This window comes from Clupea harengus, chromosome 13 (assembly GCF_900700415.2).
Source record: "Clupea harengus chromosome 13, Ch_v2.0.2, whole genome shotgun sequence".
NCBI lineage: Eukaryota > Metazoa > Chordata > Actinopteri > Clupeiformes > Clupeidae > Clupea > Clupea harengus.
Window position 1 is genome coordinate 18,996,732 of NC_045164.1, and position 20,000 is coordinate 19,016,731.

The 20,000-nt window shown below is 47.0% G+C and overlaps 4 protein-coding genes across 4 annotated transcripts in view; 2 read left to right on the plus strand and 2 right to left on the minus strand.

The window, feature by feature from the left end:
* The window catches only part of marveld1 (MARVEL domain containing 1), a 1,772-nt gene extending 22 nt beyond the window's left edge, over positions 1 to 1,750 (minus strand). The window contains exons 1-2 of the mRNA XM_012832236.3: positions 310 to 1,750; positions 1 to 102 (exon numbers count right to left, since the gene is read on the minus strand). The exon at positions 1 to 102 is cut by the window's left edge and continues 22 nt beyond it. Coding sequence (XP_012687690.2) covers positions 668 to 1,162 — 495 coding nt within the window. The 5' untranslated portion in view covers positions 1,163 to 1,750 and the 3' untranslated portion in view covers positions 1 to 102; positions 310 to 667. The remainder of the gene's footprint in view (positions 103 to 309) is intronic.
* A 1,686-nt stretch (positions 1,751 to 3,436) lies between these two features.
* LOC105904375 (arginine vasopressin-induced protein 1-like) lies at positions 3,437 to 7,218 on the plus strand. Its single transcript, XM_012832257.3, has 4 exons — positions 3,437 to 3,590; positions 5,158 to 5,404; positions 6,437 to 6,528; positions 6,844 to 7,218. Exons 2-4 carry the CDS (start codon positions 5,195 to 5,197, stop codon positions 7,124 to 7,126), a joined length of 585 nt encoding a protein of 194 aa, XP_012687711.1. The 5' UTR covers positions 3,437 to 3,590; positions 5,158 to 5,194; the 3' UTR covers positions 7,127 to 7,218.
* A 2,683-nt stretch (positions 7,219 to 9,901) lies between these two features.
* LOC105904356 (phosphatidylinositol 4-kinase type 2-alpha-like) lies at positions 9,902 to 17,952 on the minus strand. Its single transcript, XM_012832235.3, has 9 exons — positions 17,360 to 17,952; positions 14,456 to 14,656; positions 14,135 to 14,266; positions 13,830 to 13,983; positions 13,440 to 13,501; positions 12,923 to 13,022; positions 12,611 to 12,744; positions 12,348 to 12,407; positions 9,902 to 11,435 (listed from the first exon to the last, which is right to left on the minus strand). Exons 1-9 carry the CDS (start codon positions 17,690 to 17,692, stop codon positions 11,223 to 11,225), a joined length of 1,389 nt encoding a protein of 462 aa, XP_012687689.2. The 5' UTR covers positions 17,693 to 17,952; the 3' UTR covers positions 9,902 to 11,222.
* A 614-nt stretch (positions 17,953 to 18,566) lies between these two features.
* pgam1a (phosphoglycerate mutase 1a) overlaps positions 18,567 to 20,000 on the plus strand; it is a 5,251-nt gene continuing 3,817 nt past the window's right edge. Inside the window, exons 1-2 of the mRNA XM_012832263.2 lie at positions 18,567 to 18,825; positions 19,675 to 19,949. Coding sequence (XP_012687717.1) covers positions 18,687 to 18,825; positions 19,675 to 19,949 — 414 coding nt within the window. The 5' untranslated portion in view covers positions 18,567 to 18,686. The remainder of the gene's footprint in view (positions 18,826 to 19,674; positions 19,950 to 20,000) is intronic.

A 20,000-nucleotide genomic window follows, 5' to 3' on the forward strand; every position in this document is an offset into this window, starting at 1 on the left:
TAAGTTTATTAAAGTGTGATTGCTCCATACACAAACATTAGAGAAAACACACACGCACACACACGTGCACACACACACACACACACACACACACACACACACCTACACACACACACAAACACACTTTTAGCTGAAGGCACAAACACACACACTTTTAGCTGAAGGCACAAACACAAAAGTGTTGACAGTGTTGGCAGCTTTCTCTCTGCCTCAAATACACACACACACACTGTTCTTTGGCTAAAATATAAAAAGTCTGTGTAGGAATATGATTACCTCAGTGTTCTGGGCAGTGAACCGGAATCAAACACACACACACACACACACACACACACACACACACACACACAAGTATAAACTCTGTTGTACCGTGCTGAATCCCACATTGGACATTAAATTAGAGAAATAGCAGAAATGTAAAACCTGCAGCCTGAGACAGACCTTAGACACAACAGAAAAGCCTTCCCTCTCTTCTTCTCCTCCTATCTTCCTCTCCTCCAGTCTACAAAAGCCCCATCCCTCCCTCTCTTCCTCTACTCCAGTCCACAGAAGCCCCATCCCTCCCTCCTCACCCCTCCCTCTCTTCCCCTCTCATTCTCGCATTCTTCAGTCTTGATCCTGTAAGTGTAAGAGTTAAAAGCCGACCCCCATGCCCCCCACCCAGTGCTCAGGCGGGGGGTGTTTGTCCACGGCACTTCTGCACGACCCGGTATGTGGCGGAGAGGAGGTACGCGAGCGTTGTGAGGCCGGCGAACACGGTGGCGGTGAGGTAGACCTTGTAGAAGCAGGCATGCTTGTACTGCTCCAGGTTGCAGTAGGCGTTCTTCTGCATCTTGTAGGCCATGATCCCGATGACCGGCGCGTACAGCGCCGTCGCCACGACGTCGTGCACCAGGTTGCTTAGCGACCAGCGCTGCCCACCGATCAGCGGCACCAGGTCTTGCTTGTCCAGCACGGTTATCGCGAACGATGCCAACGTCAGGAGCCAGAAGAGCACGGAGATCAGCAGGGCAAAATGGATGGCGCCCTCGTACCGGTTGGCTGCGATGGTTACCCAGACCCCGGCACCGACCAACAGCTGGAGTACACGCAGCACCCCTCCCACACTCCTCACGCGTCCCAGAATGTCGTTTCCGCCTGGCATGTCAGCCTGGGGGGCCATCCTGTACACACACACACACACACACACAAACACACACACACACACACACACACAAACACACACACACACACACACAAACACAAACACACACTCGCTGCTCGGTCCCAACAGCACTCCCCCAACAGTCTTTCTCTCTTCTTCAGTCTCTCTCTCAGGGTCTCTCTTTCTCTCTCTTCCTCTTTCTTTCAGCGTCTCTCTCTTTCTCTTCCTTTCCCAGCGTCGCTCCCTTTGTTTCTCTCTCCCTCTTCTGAGCGTCTCTCTGTCACTCCTTGTGTTCTCCCCTCTCTGTCTTTCTCGCTCTGGGGAGTGGCACGGACGACGGAGAGACGTCGGCTGTCGATCGGAGAGGCAGACACAGTGTGTGTGTGTGTGTGTGTGTGTGTGTGTGTTTGCTCCTCAGCCCCAGGCGGTCGAAACTTGAAGATAGTCGTCTTTTCCGCTTCCTCCGTGAGCGCAGCTGGAACAGAGACTCCCTCCCCCTCTCCACTCTCCTTTCTCTCTCTTCCTCTCTCCCGCTGTCCTTCCTCTCTCTCTCTCTCGCTGTCCTTCTCTCCCAGCCCTCTCAGTAAGAATGTGGGCAGGACTTACACTCTCCAAACTTTTAGTCCTCTCCTCCCTCCCTCCCTCCCTCTCTTTTTCTCTCTCCCTCCTCCCACTCTCCCCAATGCAAACATGGAGAAAAAGAGGGAGAGAGAGATAGAGAGAAGAACAGAGGTAGGGAGGGGATAGAGAGATGAAGAAACAAGGAGAGGGACAAAATAAAGAGAAAGAGAGAGAGAGAGAATATGTGTCTGTCGGGAAGAGGCCAATTTAGGCGAAGAGCGTATGGGAAACAGTTAATGAGAATTTGTGTGTGTGTGTGTGGCTGATAACAGGTCTTCTCACTGCTATGTTTTAAGACTGAACCTCTGAAATGTTCCAAAACACAGGTCTTACCAGCAGACACTATTAAGGGCTGGAGGCTCATAGAGCCCAGTTTCACTAAGGAATACAATAACCTGACCAAAGCCAGAACACAGCTACTATTACTAGTACTATTACACAGTAGCCAGAACACAGCTACTATTACTAGTAATAACAGAACACATGTCCACCCCTGACCAAAGATGGACAGTTCACTTCACTTGGTCCCCGGGCGCTACAAGCTGCCCACTGCTCCTGGGGGGTCCTTGAGGAAGGACAGTCCAGGATGGGAAAAAGCAGAAACTAAATTCACCGCGATCTCAGGCTTACCTGCGTGTGTGTGTGTGTGTGTGTCCTGTGTCGCCTCCATATATGCACGTGTGTGTTCCAGTGTGTCGTGTGTGCCATTAAAAACCTGACAAAGGTCTTAATTATAGTACTATTACACAGTAGCCAGAACACAGCTACTATTACTAGTACTATTACACAGTAGCCAGAACACAGCTACTATTACTAATACTATTACACAGCAACTGTTACTTCCAATACAACTACAACTACTTCTGCTACTAACTTATCTATCAATGCAAAAACTACTACTAATGAGTATACTTATCTACAAATGCAAAACTACTACTAATGAGTATACTTATCTACCAGAAACTTCTAATATCGCTCATAATAATAATAACCATGATCGTCATTACCATCCTCATCTTCATATCCATCATCATCATCATCATTATCCCCATCTTCAATAACATTATCATCATTACTGGGAAATCTCCTTCAACCCTTTGGCAGAGTGAGGAGTGTTGCGAAGCATGACGTGTGTGTGTGTGTGTGCATGTGTGTGTGTGTGTGTGTGTGTGTCTAGTTGAGCAAAGATTTGGCACCAAACACAAGTAGGCTATGTGTTTGTTGGGATGACGTTGGTTATTCCAGCCCAGTCGGCACGGGTGCTCGTTTCCAGACGAATGTGTGAATAAACTCTTTGAGCAGAATGCGCGCGCGCGTGTGTGTGTGTGTGTGTGTGTGTGTGAGCAAAATGCACGTCACTCACATCAGCTTCAAACATTTCTGCAACCAATCGCAGGCATGTGTGGGGCACAATACAGCCAAACATCGCCGCGCACAGCCAACCAGCAGCACTGACGTCAAATAATGAAGTTCCACATTCGACGTGGCCAAGATTGAGCTACGCCCCGGAATCGCCCTGATTGAGCATGAAACGCCGACTGGCAGATCAAGGACGTTTCTCCGTGCCTATTGGCGGCGCACACTTAGGGGTGTGCGTCGTGTGTGCATTGTGTAAAGCCACGCCCAATCACCGACCATGCAACGCAAGAATTCCAGACGCACAGCCTACGCTGATCCGCTGACCTCCAGATCCGCTGCTGCTGTCCAGTGCACTCAAACACTCACTGCTCGTCTGCTTTACCCGCCGCTAACAGCACTGACAGCACCGCCACAGCCATGCCCAGAGCCCGACTCCATCAGGGCCGGTAGTTTTCGTCTGCAAGCGGTAAGGAAAACACTTTTTTAAGAGTTAGTATTTTTTAGCTGACCGTCTATCCGGAGAACGTAACGGCCAATATGCGCCGTATTGGTTTGACCTATTTATCGTTGGCGTTACTAAAGAAACATCAGTGTGTAAAAGTAGTCATCAGAGATTGACGACAGAAATGAAACCCTTTATTGCTGTTTCCATGCAGTGAACGAGCCAAGCACTGTGTCTTCTGCTGCGCGCCGGGTACGATCCCAGTCAGCAGCGCCGGTCGAGCAGTCAGTCGAGCACCGCACGCTCTAGAGCGCGGAGGCCGTGATTGGCTTTATGATGCGGGATTAACGGGGCTGCGAGCGGACCTGTTGCACACCAGCTGACTGCTGCTCGTGTCTTACCCCAGCCACGCGCTATATAAGACGAACGTTAATAACTTCTCTTGCCACAGTAGGCAGCTTCACTCCAGTCATGTCACCGTCACATCCCGTAACAGAGTCAGATCAGATCACTGGGTCACCTCCGGCTCATCGGCTCACTGTAGACTCCTCGTTTAAAGTGGTTTCCTATCATCTCAAGCCCTCCCTGATTCCCCCTTGTGACCCCCCAGTTGAGAACCACTGAGTTCTTAGGGTCTCTGTGTGTGTCCTATAGAGGGTCAGAGTGTGTCTTCTATAGAAGGTGTGTGTGTGTGGTCCTATAGAGGGGATGTGTGTGTGTGTATTCTATAGAAGGTGTGTGTGGTGTGTCTTATAGAGGGGATGTGTGTGTGTGTGTATTCTATAGCTCTGGGTCCATAAGTCCGTCCTTAAAATGATGTTGGTTTGCTGTTGGTAATGCCCAACTCAATCAAACAGGGCCTGACCTCATCTTGTATTCATGTTGTTTTAATCTCAGAGTCATCATTAGAGTCATCATATAATTTTATGGCAAAGCAACATATTTTTAAGTATGGCCTAACTAGCAGACTTGCTGAGTCATCATATAATGTTATGGCAAAGCAACATATTTTTAAGTGTGGCCTAACTAGCAGACTCGCTGAGTCATAGACTGGAGAAAACAAGGACAATGCGTTTGGGTTCATTATGTGTTTATCTCTCTATTTTTCCCTTTTTCCTGTTTCTCTCTTTCTGTTTTTTATATTCTGTCTCACAACTTTCTCTCGCTTTCTCACTCTTTCTGTCTTTCTTTATCTCTCTTCCTCTCTCTTTCTCTCTATTCTGAGCTTGGTTGACCATCTGTAGGGCTCTTACAGTCTGAGGACACAGGAGTAAGCAGGCTTACCTGGCAGTACCTGCTAACACACACACACAAGGTCACACACTTTTAACACCCAATTATATAGTGCTTTAAGGCTGACACACCCACACACACACTGCTGATTAGTAAAGGAGTTATTAATAAACACTTGCTGGGCAGTTAGGGGGGTTAACTGGTCTAAAACTGACCACTGGTGTGTACAGACACACACAACACACACACACACACACACACACTCTCGGAACATTATAAGAAGCTTCTGTGGAGAGCAAAAATCTGTCAGACTCTAACATACTTTTGTTTTTGTGTGTGTGTTTGTCTCTCTCTGTAGCTCCCTCTTCTGTGTGTGTGTGTGTGCGTGCTTTGAGATGGAGGCAGAAGCAAAGCCCCCAGTAACGGTGGCCGGGCCCTCCAGGATGTGGTGTGGGAAAAGGAGCAGAAAAGTTGGCGTGGCCAATATATTTATGGGCGTGTCCGTGCGTGAGCTGCAGCACCTGTTTCGCTCGTCAGGCGATGAGGAGGCGGAGCAACGAGCACAGGTGGTGTGGGGGAGGGGCGAACAATCTGAACTCGCCCAGGTAAGCAGACCGAACACACCACACACACACATCGGAGACACACAAATACACATAAACTATCTTTAGAACTATGCTTTTTCTTGCTAGTACAACATGAATCCATTTTAGCGTAACTCCCAGTGACACAGGTAGGGTTCTGTATATCTCTGCAGACTAAACGGAGCCCTGACTGCATCTCGACTCACACATGACTTCAGAAACAAACACTAACAAGGCTGCATCCCTCCCCTAACCTCCCCTGGGCTGGTAGTAACCAACACTAGATAGATAGATATATAGATGGATACTTTATTAATCCCAAGGGAAATTTAGGTCATCCAGTAGCTTATACACTTATGCACTTGTGCAACTCACAGACATACATACATAAATCACATACACATAGGGAGAACGTGTTCACAAGGAGTGGGGTGTTTACAGATACAGGAATGGATCTGACCCTATAGTACAGTATGCATTGATTGTGACAGTGTTGATGTCCACGAGGAAAGTGTTCTTGTGCTGCAAGTGTGGATTGTGCAAAGAGATAGTGTCTATGTGCTTGTGTGGATAGTGCAAAGATAGAGTTCTTGTGCTTGTGTGTGTGTGGATAGTGCAAAGAGATATAAGTAGTTAAGTCTGTGCAAGGGGCTAGTATAGCCAGTAAAGGGATGGACAGTGGGATGGAATATAATGAGATGAGATGAGAAGAGAAGAGAAGTCTACTAACAAGGCTACATCCCTCCCCTAACCTCCCCTGGGCTGGTAGTAACCAACAATAACAAGGCTGCATCCCTTGCATGCAAGGTCTTAGATGGGTTCTGGCGTTCTAACAGTGGAACACTCAAACAGTCCTCCTGAGAACTCAGGCCCTGTGCTCCCTCACATGGTCCGTGCTGTCATGGCGATTAAAATGCTCTTTCCTTCATCTTGTGCACATAATGCATGTGATTATCTGTGTCTAACATTACAATAACACACACACACACACACATACACACTCTCTCTCACACACACACACCCTCTCACTCTCACCCTCTCTTCATGCCCCAGGCGCTCATGGGATTGCGTGCTAGGGGTCGGAAAAACAGAATCTCTCGTCACACAATCGCCCCCCGCTGGTTACGAGCCTTTGGACACCTCAGGTTTGAAGCACACATTCACACACACACACACACACACACACACACACACACACACACACACACACACTGCTGGTCACGTAGGGGGTCAGTTAGCTGGTTTGTTAGGGTTTTCTAGTGAATGCTGGTCAGTTACGGGGTCAGTTAGCTGCTTTAAACTGACCGCTGTGTGTTCAGTTCCATAAGAGATTCACTCAGCTACTAGAAGCCCAGTCCATGTCTTTGCTGTGTCATTAAGCGTGTATGTGTATGTGTGTGGGTTTGTGTGTGTGTGTGTGTGTGTGTGTTTGCGTGTGTGTGTGTGTGTGTGTGTTTCAGGATCGGTGAGAGTGCTTCGGGTCGAGACGCCCAGGAGGATGAGGAGCGTGAGGCCCGGAAAAACTCCAGTGGAGAGGCAGCACAAACTCACGCTCAGACACACACACACGGTCAGACACACACACACGCTGCGGGGAGCAGAGAGGGGGAGGTCAGTGGAGATGAGACTCATCCGGGGAGGGGCACCCAGCCGGCCATCTCCCTCACCAGCAGAGTGGGCTTAGCACTGCGCAGGGGGGGCCAGAGCGACCCAGAGCGCTACCTCCACCGTATCATACACTAACACACACACACACACACACATCGCATTATACACTAACACACTTACACATACACACTGCATTATACACTAACACACTTACACATATACACTGCATTATACACTAACACACACACACATACACACTGCATTATACACTAAACACACACACACACACACACACTGCATCATACACTAACACACTAACATACTCACCTCACATTATACACTAGCACAGACTGCTTCATACACTTACACACAAAAACATCACATTATACACTAACACACACACTGCATCATACACTTCACACTTACACACACATATCACATTTTACACTCTCACACACACACACACATCGCATCATACATTAACACACACACACACACAATCGCATCATACACTAACACAAACACGTACACACATCGCATTATACACTAACACACACACTGCATTATACACTAACACACACTGCATTATACACTTACACACACGTGCACCACATCATACACTAACACATTTACACACACATCGCATTATACACTCACAGACACACAGCATTATACACTAATACACACACACACGTGCGCGCACCACATCATACATTACCACATATACACACATTACCACATATACACACATTATACTCTAACACACTTATACACACACATCGCATTATCCACTCTCATACACACACAACGCATTATACACAAACACACACACAACATCATACACTAACACACACACACACAATATCATACACTAACACAACACACAGCATCACACAGTAACTCTCCAACACATTGCATCATACACTAACATTCCAACACACAGCATTATACACTAATAAACACACACACACACACACACACACACCCATATGCTGGTGAGGTTGGGCTGGGAGGCATGTGGTGTCTGCTTGTGTGAACAGTGAAAACAACTCAAGTCTCACCTCCTGATGGACACTTCCTGTGAGCCCATGGAAGTGCAGCAAATGACTTCCTGTTTGTAAGGCTAGTCCAGGTTAAATGGCCTTAGTGGCCAGCACAAATTGTCTTCATCTTTAACTCGAAACGTCTTTAAGTTGAACTCTTAAACGTGAAATCTGAGAAAGTTTTGCAGAGTTGTGTCGTGTGTAGGATGTCTGATTATACTGATGTGTGTGTCATATGTAGTTTGTCTGATTATACTGATGTATGTAGTTTCTATTGTGGCGTTTTATAATGAAGACTAAACATGCTGCTATAGAATGCTGGATTTTCTTTGTATTTGTGACTGCATTAAAATAATTATTTTGCAGTACCTGTTCAGAGAATATGTTTTGTGTGTGTGAGTGTTTGTGTGTTGTGTGTGTGTGTGTATGTGTGTGTGCGTGTTTGTGTGTGTGTGTGCGTGTGTTTGCCTAAGACGGAGCAAGAGGGCCTCAGAGCTGGGATATGTGAGCATAACAGAGAACTCCTCTGTGTATGTGTGCGTGTGCATGAGTCAGCTAATCAGCTTTGACATGTGACCTCCTGTGGCCACCGTGTCACACACCATCGCACGAAACACACATTGACTACTTACCTTGGTTGTAAGACTAGCACATTCATACTTCTCTTACATTCTTTAGGTTCTAAGATTAGCACACTCATACTTCTCTTACACACTTTGGGTTTGAAGAGTAGCACACTCATACTTCTCTTACACACTTCAGGTTCGAAGAGTAGCACACTCATACTTCTCTTACACACTTTGGGTTCTAAGAGTAGCACACTTGTACTTCTCTTACACACTTTAGGTTCTAAGAGTAGCACACTCATACCTCTGTTACACACTTTAGGTTCTAAGAGTAGCACACTCATACCTCTGTTACACACTTTAGGTTCTAAGAGTAGCACACTCATACTTCTACATACTTAACCCTCCTATTATGTTTGGGGTCAATTTGACCCCATTCAATGTTTAACGTCTCTAAATAAATGTTTGACATCATTTTTTTTGCTTCATATTTAATGACTTTTCCTAATTTAATGGGGACAACTGGGTAAAGACAAAATTAACATGATGATATGTTTTCAATGTCCTGTACACATACTTTACGCATAGGTGTTGTTTGGGGTCAATTTGACCCCAGGCTGTTTTAATTGTATAAAATATACAAGAAATATCAACTTTTTTCATCACATTGTTACTTTTCTTGATAAAAGAAATATTTTTTACTCCAAATGTTATAGATAGCAACAATATGTACTTAGAAATAATATAAAGCCATAAAAACACCAGAAGGATATCTCTTTCCAATTTTAGGTCAATCAGTGAGATTTTATGGGGATCTGCATATTTCTCCATAGTCGCGTAACATGTATTCTGGATGTATAAAGAGGGTGGGTGGGGGTATTGTTTTATTTTTAGGGCTATTTAGGTAGTCAACAAACAAACCTAAAGTACCTGACACAAAAACTTGGTTAAAAAAAAAGAATTATAATAATTTTTTGGAGGTTTAAATTGCTGGGGTCAAATTGACCCCAAGCATAATAGATGTGGGTAAAATTTGAACATAATAGGAGGGTTAAGGTTCTAAGAGTAGCACACTACTGCAGTACTGCACTGCACTGCACTGCACTGCACATCTCCTGTTGCAGCTGAGGAAAGTGCCCTTGGTGGCCAGTGGAGATGCAGTGACACTGGAGGCCAGAAGGGGGCGCTGCAACACACTGTCAGAATACACACTGGCATCAAGAACCACAGTCTACCAGCAGAGAGCCAACACACACACACACACACACATACATACAAACAAACGAGTGACCCACAGATTCTTACCATTTCATGTAGATTTAATGACATGAATACATGTGGCACAGATTGGCACCCCCCCGCACACACACATCAGTTTAAATGAATTAAAACTGTCCTACCCCCCACATACACTTCCTTTGCATGCAGTCCGTCTTGTTCACACACTCAGCAGGTCTTTCTATGAGGACACACACATTCACATTGACTCATGTCATCGTCCACATGACAACAACGTTTTCTGAAAACAGTGTTTTTCTTTTCATTTTCCAAATGATTCGCGTCACAAAACACGACACACACACACACACACACACTCACACTCTCTCTCACACACACACAAACACACACAATGCGATATTCACAAGGGCACAGTTGCCACGAAACATGCAATATTCTCAAGGGCACCAAGGCCAGAAAAGGTTGGCCATGGCCGTCGTGCTACTGGTGAAATTCCTGCCCTTGCTGTTTTCTTATTCTTCATCATCTGTTCTCAGACTCTCTCTCACACACACACACACACACACACACACATATCTTTATCATCTGTTCTCACAACATTAATAGATTGCATTGTGATCTCTGCTGGGTCTTTGGCTAACGTTTATCCACAGAGTGTCTGTTCCTACAACCAACAGCACAACAGGACATTATGCCAAAGCCTCTAAATTGAAGTCACAAGACATGATAAAACAATGGTAGGTAGGTTAAACTAAATTGCCTGGCAACTCGACAACAACACACACACTCACACACACACACACACACACACACACACACGGTTAAACTAGGTTACCTGGCAACTTGACAACAAACTCAGCTCCTACGCTCCACATAATGTCCGAGAAGCATGTACTGCAGCTGGTTCCATCTGGCGTAGGCCGTCAGTCACTTTATTCCCAGGTGTATCCACGCCTCCTTACTACATATTACAATCATATTTTGACAACTCATTTCTGGGGGAAAATAAAAATGTGCAGACATCAACATAGGGGGAAACTAACTGTTTTAATTAGACACTGTAAATGGAAAGGCAGTTAAGACGAGAAAGGTGGCGTGGACAATAACATGGGGATGGGCAGCGTTACACGTTGTTGCCAGCAGGGGGCGCTAGACCTGCGCTTGCTTCACTGTTCACTTCCCTTGCGACACGCCGTCCATCTCTATAGACAGTCATTGGTTTCCACCGCTGTCATGTGGATGCCCTCTCAAACACACACTCACACACGCACACACACACCCTGGATATCTCAGTCCAGAAATGAATAAATAAAAGGTAAGTCCTGTGTGTGTGTGTGTGTGTGTGTGTGTGTGTGTGTCGTCTCCTCCTCCTTTCTCTTGCTCTCACCACCAGCTGAAGAAGGGCTTTCTGCTTTGTGTGCTGTGTGTGTATGACATGTTGTCTTCTGTGTCTGTCTGAGAGTGTGTGTGAGACGGTGTGTAAGACTGGATGTCTTCTCTCTGCGGGGCCCGCTTCGTCTCCACGACAACAGGGGGCATCTGTACCAGCTGAAGCGGAGACCTCTCCTCCTTAAGAGCCTGGGTGAGATTCAGGATCTAATACACACACAGAGTTCACGCACACACACACACACACATACACACACACACAGACGCAAAACAAACAGGGGAACGCAGAGTTCACACACACACACACAAGCGCGCGCACACACACACACACACATAACAAACAGGTGTACACAGAGTACACACACACACACACACAAGCACGCGCAGACACACACACACACACAAGCATAACAAACAGGTGTTCACAGAGTTCACACACACAAAAGCGCAGGCACACACACACACACACACACACAGGCATAAAAAACAGGTGTACATATAGTTCACACACACGCACACACACACACACACACACACAAGCATAACAAACAGGTGTACACAGAGTTCACACACACACACACACACACGAGCGCGCTCAGACACACAAACACAATCATAACAAACAGGTGTACACAAAGTTCACAGACACACAAGCGCGCGCACACACACACACACACACACATACAAGCATAACAAACAGTTGTACACATAGTTCACACACACACACAAGCATAACAAACAGGTGTACACAGAGTTCACACACACACACACACACACGATAAACAGGTGTACACATAGTTCACACACACACACACACACACACAAGCATAACAAACAGGTGTACACAGAGTTCACAAACACACACACACACACACACACACACACACACACACACACACACAAGCATACACAGAGTTAAATATTTTGTTTGGGTTATGGCTGATTTCTGTGGGTGTGTGTGAGAGAGAGAGAAGTGTGTATGTGTGTGTGAGTGAGTGAAAGTAAGGCAGAGAGAAGTGTGTGTGTGTTTGAGCGAATAAGTGAGTGAGTGTGTATGTGTGTGAGAGAGAGAGAAGTGTGTGTGTATTTGAGTGAAGAGTGAGAGACCATTTTACTCACCTGTCCTCTCATTACTGCTAACTGCTTGTGTAACTGCCCTCTGTCAAACCCTGGGTCCTTCTACAACACACACACACACACACCTCAAGTGTAAATAATATAGTAAGTCATAACACTGTGTCTATCTGTGTGTGTGTAAGTGTGTGTGTGTGTGTGTGTGTGTGTGTGTCTGTGTGTGCATCTTTATGTATGTGTCTGTGTGTGTGTCTGTGTGTGTGTGTGTGTGTGCGTGCGTGCGTGCGTGCGTGCGTGTGTGTGTGTACCTTAAAGAGCTCGTAGAGGTCCTCCTCCAGGTCCCGGGTGAAGGCTGGATCAGTGAGCTTGGGCAGAACCAGGTCTCTGATGTCCTGGGAGAAGGGCACTTTAGCCTGGGCCAGCCATGCCCAGTAGAACGGGTCTGACAAGGGGACACAGCAGCAACATCACTGTGTGAGTGTGTGTGTGCGAGTGTGTGTGTGAGTGTGAGAGTGAGTGTGTGTGTGTGTGTGTGTGTGTGTGCGTGTGAGTGTGTGAGCGTGTGTGTGAGTGTGTGTGTGGGTGTGTGTGTGAGAGTGAGTAAGAGTGAGTGTACTCACACGCCCTCCATGAATCTGGGTGTTTAAGGGGGAATGCCAGGCCGTTGTCTATCGCTGCCAGTTTTATGATCGGCTCCTTGACCATCACCCATTCTGTTTCCTGCCAACACACACACACACACACACACACACACACACACACACACACACACACACACACACACACACACACACACACACACACACACACACACACACACACACACACACACACACACACACACACACACACACACACACACACACACACACACGCCCACACATGGGTATTCAACAGATGCATAAACACACAGATGCACACACAGATGCATAAACACACACATGGGTATTCAAATGCAGACACACACACACACTCACACACTTACGCACTTACACCCTGTCACTCACACTTAATACCCACTCACATGATGTTACTTATTATGTATATTACAACAGCCACCTCCAATAAATACTCATACAGTGACCCGAAAAAACATGAACACATACACACATTCAGGCACCCTCTTCAGTCACATACCTTATTTTCTCCCTTGTCTATTGGCCAGTCATATTTGATCAGCCAGTTATCATTCCCCCGGTCTACAACACAAACACTTGATGTTAATAGTGACATATTTAAAGGATCCAATTCAATTAAATTTATATAATATAAAAACAACACAATTGTCTTAAGGCACTTCACAGAGCCCAGGGCCTAATCCACAGAACGGTGTGTGTGGTGTGTGTGTGTGTGTGTGTGAGAACACGCCCGGCTGAGGATCTGGGGAATCTGCAACAGAACCTAAAACGTTTCAGACATCTGGGGTTGGCAAGCTTCACACACACACACACACACACACACACACACACACACACACACACACACACACACACACACACACACACACTCTCTCAATCGCTCACACACCTGTGTTTCTTATGATGTAATCGAGCACTACCAGTCGCTCAAAATGCAGCTGCAGCTGCCGATTGGTGTTCTCAGGCAGAGGTTCCGCCTCAAAGCGTCTCAGCCAATAATCTGCATCTTTGTGGCCCTCCACGAACAGCTGGAAAGAGCCCACCTGCAGGACAGGTAACACACACACACACACACACACACACACACACACACATCAATAGGAGAGGAGTGTGAGAGAGGAAAAGGAAAGAGTACAAAAGAGGAGAGAAAAACCACACACGCACACGTGCACACACACACACAAACACACACACCTTTGGGGGCAGTCCTATTCTGTGGAATCGCTGTCCGACTTTGGGCACTTTCTCCATGGCCAGCCGCTTACCTTTGGACTTCACCCGGTCTATGGCACTGTAGTGAAAGGTCTCACTGGCCAGATACACCACCTGAGAGAGGAGAGAGAGAGAAGAGTATGTGTGTGTGTGTGTGTGTGTCGTACCCCTGCCTCTGAGAGGTGTATGTGTGTGTGTGTGTATGTGTGTGTGTGTGTGTGTGTGTGTGTGTGTGTGTGTTGTACCCCTGCCTCTGAGAGGTGTGTGTGTGTGTGTGTGTGTGTGTGTGTGTGTCTGTGTTACCTTGGTCTTGGGGACGATGTTGAGTGAGAGTCTCTGGTCCACCAGGCTGGCCCCTGCCTCTGAGAGGTAGCCCTGGTTGAGCACCAGACAGTCCCGGCCGAAGAAGCAGGGGCAGCAGAGCTTCTGGATCCACTTGGTCCATTTGGGGTTGAGCTGGCCGTACGGCTCCTCCGTCTTAGGCTTAAACACACCTATGATCCTCTGGAGGGGAGAGAGGGGAGAGGAGGAGATGAGATGGGAGGAGGAGAGAGGAGAGGAGGGGAGAAGAGGGAGGAGAGGAGGAGGAGAGAGAGGTGGGGAGAGAGGAGAGGAGGAGGAGAGAGGAGAGGAGGGGAGGGAGGAGAAGAGAGGGAGAGAGGAAGAGAGGAGGAGTCGCGGGGGAGGAGAGGGGAGAGGGGGGAGGAGGAGAGGACAAAGGGGGTGCTTATTAGTCGAACCCAATTTTTTTGCTGATTCACCAAACACATCTACTCTTACTGCTGATTGGTCAGATATGTCATGACGCTGCGGATTGGTCAGATACGTCAAGACACTGCTGAATTTCCTAGCCCCCTGAGTGTGTGTGTGTGTGTGTCTTTGAATGAGAGAGAGAGAGAGAGAGAGAGAGAGAGGAGAGGGAGGGAGAGAGAGACTGTGTAACAGGATCTACGAGCGTGAAACTTTGAGACATGTTAAAGACACAAGGTCTCATACCACCTTAGCTAGAGATAGCCAGGATAGTTCACTGGTATGAGACTCTTAACAGTTCTGAACTATCCTAGCCATCTCTAGCTAAGGGGACCATCTTAACAGTTGACAGTTGCTAGGAAAAAAAGAGCCTGAGGGTTTCAAATTTTTCCTATTATAATTTTATATGAGAAATTGAGGAGACTGTAAGGTCAGCTAGATAACTAGCCATCATTTCAAGCTGTTTCCTTAGCTAGCTAGCTAGTAAGCTAGCATAACAACTAGGCAACCAGGGAACAATGTTTGCTCCATACCCTGAAGCAAAGTTTAATTTCTCAAAATCAGCATACGAATAAAAGGCAGTCTCAGTTTCAAAGTGATTATAACCACTTGCAGATGTAGACATTTAAGAGTAATTTCCAATGTTCATAATTTTATTTTATGAGGTCTACTGGAATAGATTACATGCTTCAATGTTCCAAAAACATGTTTTTCTTCTCATACTGTACATCTCTATTCTCTATTCTGTCTGGTAATAAGGCTTGTGTTACGAGATTGCATCATCTTGTAATAAAGGAAAAGGGCTAGAATTCCAACAAGGCATTTTAGGCAGCCGAGAAAAGTGGTTTTCTGTCGGAGAGAGTTACTCCCTCTGGCGTGTGCTTTGGGCTTTGTAACTTTGCAGACTGTTTACATGCACAGAAGGCTATATACACACTAAAGGAAAGGGGAGAGAACAAAAATGCATAATAAGTCCTCTTTATCAATCACGAATATTGTTATTTTGTGTAAATGTATGTGTGTGTGTGTGTGTCTGTGTGGGTGGTTCTAGCTCTGTGTGTGTGTGTGTGTGTGTGTGTGTGTGTTTATCTATGTGTGTGTGTGTGTCTTTAAACAATCCTGAGAGAAATAATGGGACATCAGTGAAGCAAGGGCTTACTCTGATATCAATGTAGTGAATGAAGGCTGAGAAGTCCCCCCTCTTAAACAATCTAACGGCTCCAGTTCCCACAGAAGATTAGTTAATGTTACTGGGTGGACTGATGGTTTGACTCTACGGTTTCCCATTCACCCACGACACCATAACAGTAAAATAGCAACAAATAAATAGCTTTCTGTGAGTGGGATATGAGAGAGAGAGAAGGATAGCGGGCCTGTGGCCCCCTGTGTGTGTGTGTGAGTGTGTCTGATTGGTGAGCGTTGGCAGGTTATTTCACTGATGAGATTAACCTAAATGCTGTCACATGACTAAAGGGCGTATTATACTTCTGCGTCGTTCTCCGTCCTCGTAAGCCAATGCTGGGGACTGGGAGCACAGACCAGAGACTACAGTCAGCCCTGTGTGTGTGTGTGTGTCTGTGTGTGTGTTTGTCTGTGTGTGGAAAGAGGGGCAACAACAAAAAGGATATATTCAGTGTGTGTGTGGGTGTGTGGGTGTGTGGGTGTGTGGGTGTGTGCGCGCGTGGCAGACAGGAAGTGAGTTGGGGTATGAGGATGAGCAGCTGAGACGAACTGTCTGCACATGACAACTTTAGTCACACACACACACAAACACTTGTTCATGTTTACACAACCATGAAACCCATTCATACATATGCACCCGTAAACACACGCATACAGACTCTCACACACACTTCACTTTACTCACTCACAGAGAGAGAGAGAGAGAAGGTTGGGGTTGGGGGGGGGGGGGATACACACACACACACACACACACACACACACACACACACACACACACACACACACACTCTGAGAATGAGAGGTTGTTGAAAGGTGTGGACACTTGACGTCTCCAAACACCCAAAACAGACCCAGAGTTTTCTCTCCCACACACACCCACACCTTGCACAGCTCACAAACATAGTATTTAAAACAAATATCTCTCTGTCATTCACACAGCTTGTTTTTTTTTTTCAAATAGCTCAAAACACAGCTGCCGCCTCCTGCACACAACAAACTCTTACTATTGCACACACTTGGCTAAGCAACTTCGCAACTAGTGGTGTGTGTGTGTGTGTGTGTGTGTGTGTGTGTGTGTGTGTGTGTGTATTTCTACCTCTATGGCCTCTTCTAAACACAGAGCACATTATCTGAGGAATGACAGCCCATTCAAATTAAGAGAGACCCATCCGAGCAGTCCGAGTGGCACAAGGAAGACCCCCATCCCCCTCCCTATCTCTCTCACACACACACACACACACACAGACACATTCACAACCCCGCGCCAGGTCTCACCCCGTGAACATCTCGGACGAAGTAACTGCCGCTGGAACCTTGCGAGATTCTCTCCGGGAAGATGCCCTCCTCGATGGCATGTTCCGCTTTCCTCACGAACTCTCGGAACTCCGGGTCGTCGTTAAACTCGTTCCGATGGAAATCTCGCGGAGAACTGTCCCTGTCAAGTAGTGGTTCTCTCTCACGACTGCCTCCAGGACTCCCTGGGGGAACGCGAACTGCGGAGCCGGGTACGCAGTCTAAGACGTCCTGCCGCGAACTGGATTCGGACTGAGAACGACTGAGGTCGCCAGATTCCCGGAGAGGAGAAATGAGAGGACTCGTTTCGTCCATCACGAGGAAATGAGAAAAACAATGCGGGGCCGGTGAAGCCACAGTCGGACAGGGCAAAGTGCAGAAGTTGCCAACGACGCCAGCTCGCTACAGCAGTATTGATGCGGTCACTCATCTTCCGGACTTGGCCCCTCCCCTACACAACTCTCCATTGGCACACCGATCCAGCCTCCCAAAGTGACCCCGCCCCTCATCGCAGTGGTGTTTCAGAGTGAAGTTACATACCTAGCTGATCAAATAATAAGAATCTCTCTCACACAGACACACGCACACGCACACAACACACGGCAGGCTTTAAGATTACATCTCCATTAAAATATGTCTTGGGATTATTCATGTAAGAATTAATTTATAAACATTACACGAATTGCAATGAGTAGAGGCTGTCTTGAATCAGTAAGTGCTGAGGAGACATTGTTTATCAAAGGTGCCTAGTATTGAACACAAACTGTTGACATGTCAGGCATATTGTGACACAGGACTCCAAGCTAAACGAACACGGTCCTTGCACTGTGGAGACGGATGACGCAAGTAGGCTTAGTAGTCTACCCTAGACTAAGTTTTCATTAATTTTATCTTTTTCATTTCATCTGTCAGCAAATCACTCACGAGTGTTCTAGACAGTTCTCGTGTTGTTAGGCTGATGCCTCTGATTATCACTGATAACTCATGCAGTGGCGGATGGGGGGTTTTAATCCCTGCAGATATGTGGAACCACACGGCATTTCATCTATAGTTTATAGAACATTGAAGGTCAGTTCCATAACTTCCTCGGACAGAGGTTGAAAACGGTGTTCTGTATTCTGATTGGTTAATGGCGTGTGGGAAGCGCCCTGCGTCACGCGTGTCATGCTATGAATCAGGAAAACGGTGCTGTCGCGCGCATCAGAGTTCACTCGAGAACCACCTGCAGCTGCACGTCGTCCTCTCAACTCTCTTCCATCACGCACAGATTCTCCGCGCGTCTGCCGAAACATAGAGCCACCGAGAGAAAATGGCCGTCTACAAGCTGGTTCTGATCCGTCACGGGGAGAGCTGCTGGAACCAGGAGAACCGGTTCTGCGGGTGGTTCGACGCCGACCTGAGCGAGACGGGAGAACAGGAGGCGAAGCGAGGGGGGAAGGCCTTGAAAGGTGTGTTGCCGTTCCCCAGTGTTGTAGCATAGCCTACTGTCAAATTTCCCTGTGTAGGCAATGTCAATTAATCTAAAAACAAACAGTAAATTCGGTAGTCTGACTGCACAGGACTAGCTTATCTTGTTTATCGCCTGGTTCTTATTGTGACAACTATACTCAAACGTTAACACTATTTACACTATAATACTACAATACTACAGTAAATCCGTTATTTCGTGCCTTTCTAAGTTAGGAAAAAGGGGGGTGTTGTCATTTTTTCCTTAGCCCTTCTTCCTATCCAGAGTTAACAAATCAGAGAGGCCGCTGCAAACTGTAGGCACCGCCCATATATGTGACGCACGGATGCGTAATGAGGCGAACGTGCAGGCAGGAACGTGAAGCTGTGTTCCCATGTCGGTGCCAGCGCATCTCTGCTGAAACCGCACGCAGACAAGGGGCTACCTGAGTCACCACACTGTCGGTCCTGCCCGCGTGCAGCAGGAAGCATAGATAGAGGGCTCGAGTCCGTGTTTCAGGCGAGCATGTGGCAAAACGCAGGCTGCATGCAGATTCATGAGAAATGATAAAACCTTATTTAAAAAGTGAACCCTTAATGGAAAAGCCTAATGGCCGACTTACAAACTCTGAGAAAGATCACACATCTAAGCATTCACGCACTTATGCGTGTAACAAACAATACACTTCTGCCTGTATTTTTGTCTAGTCCTGTCACTGTGTATTGTAAGATCAATGGATGGGTCAGTGGCACGCAGAGCTGTTCTGATATGGACTGTGTGTCCCTGTGTGTGTGTGTGTGTGTGTGTGTGTGTGACGTGTGCTGACATTGATTAATGTATTGACGGGCAGATGCTGGCTACGAGTTTGACGTGTGCTACACGTCGGTTCTAAAGCGGGCCATCCGGACCCTGTGGCTGGTTCTGGACCAGATTGATCAGATGTGGGTTCCGGTGCACCGGACCTGGCGGCTCAACGAGCGCCACTACGGTGGCCTGACGGGGTTAAACAAGGCGGAGACGGCAGCCAAACACGGCGAGGCACAGGTCAAGATCTGGAGACGCTCCTACGACACTCCCCCGCCTTCTATGGAGGCCGACCACGACTACTACGGCGCCATTAGCAAGGTAGAACACACACACACACACACACACACACACACACACACACACACACAC

What these genes read in the sequence shown, in the direction of transcription:
- LOC105904356 (XM_012832235.3), bottom strand. Translation starts at nt 17,692, where the DNA reads ATGGACGAAACGAGTCCTCTCATTTCTCCTCTCCGGGAATCTGGCGAC. An exon ending in GAATAGGACTGCCCCCAAAG is followed by an intron (nt 13,984 to 14,134) that starts GTGTGTGTGTTT and finishes CCTGTCCTGCAG; the next exon opens with GTGGGCTCTTTCCAGCTGTT. An exon ending in TAGCAGTAATGAGAGGACAG is followed by an intron (nt 11,436 to 12,347) that starts GTGAGTAAAATG and finishes TGTGTGTATTAG; the next exon opens with ATCCTGAATCTCACCCAGGC.
- LOC105904375 (XM_012832257.3), top strand. Translation starts at nt 5,195, where the DNA reads ATGGAGGCAGAAGCAAAGCCCCCAGTAACGGTGGCCGGGCCCTCCAGG. An exon ending in AACAATCTGAACTCGCCCAG is followed by an intron (nt 5,405 to 6,436) that starts GTAAGCAGACCG and finishes TTCATGCCCCAG; the next exon opens with GCGCTCATGGGATTGCGTGC. An exon ending in CGAGCCTTTGGACACCTCAG is followed by an intron (nt 6,529 to 6,843) that starts GTTTGAAGCACA and finishes TGTGTGTTTCAG; the next exon opens with GATCGGTGAGAGTGCTTCGG.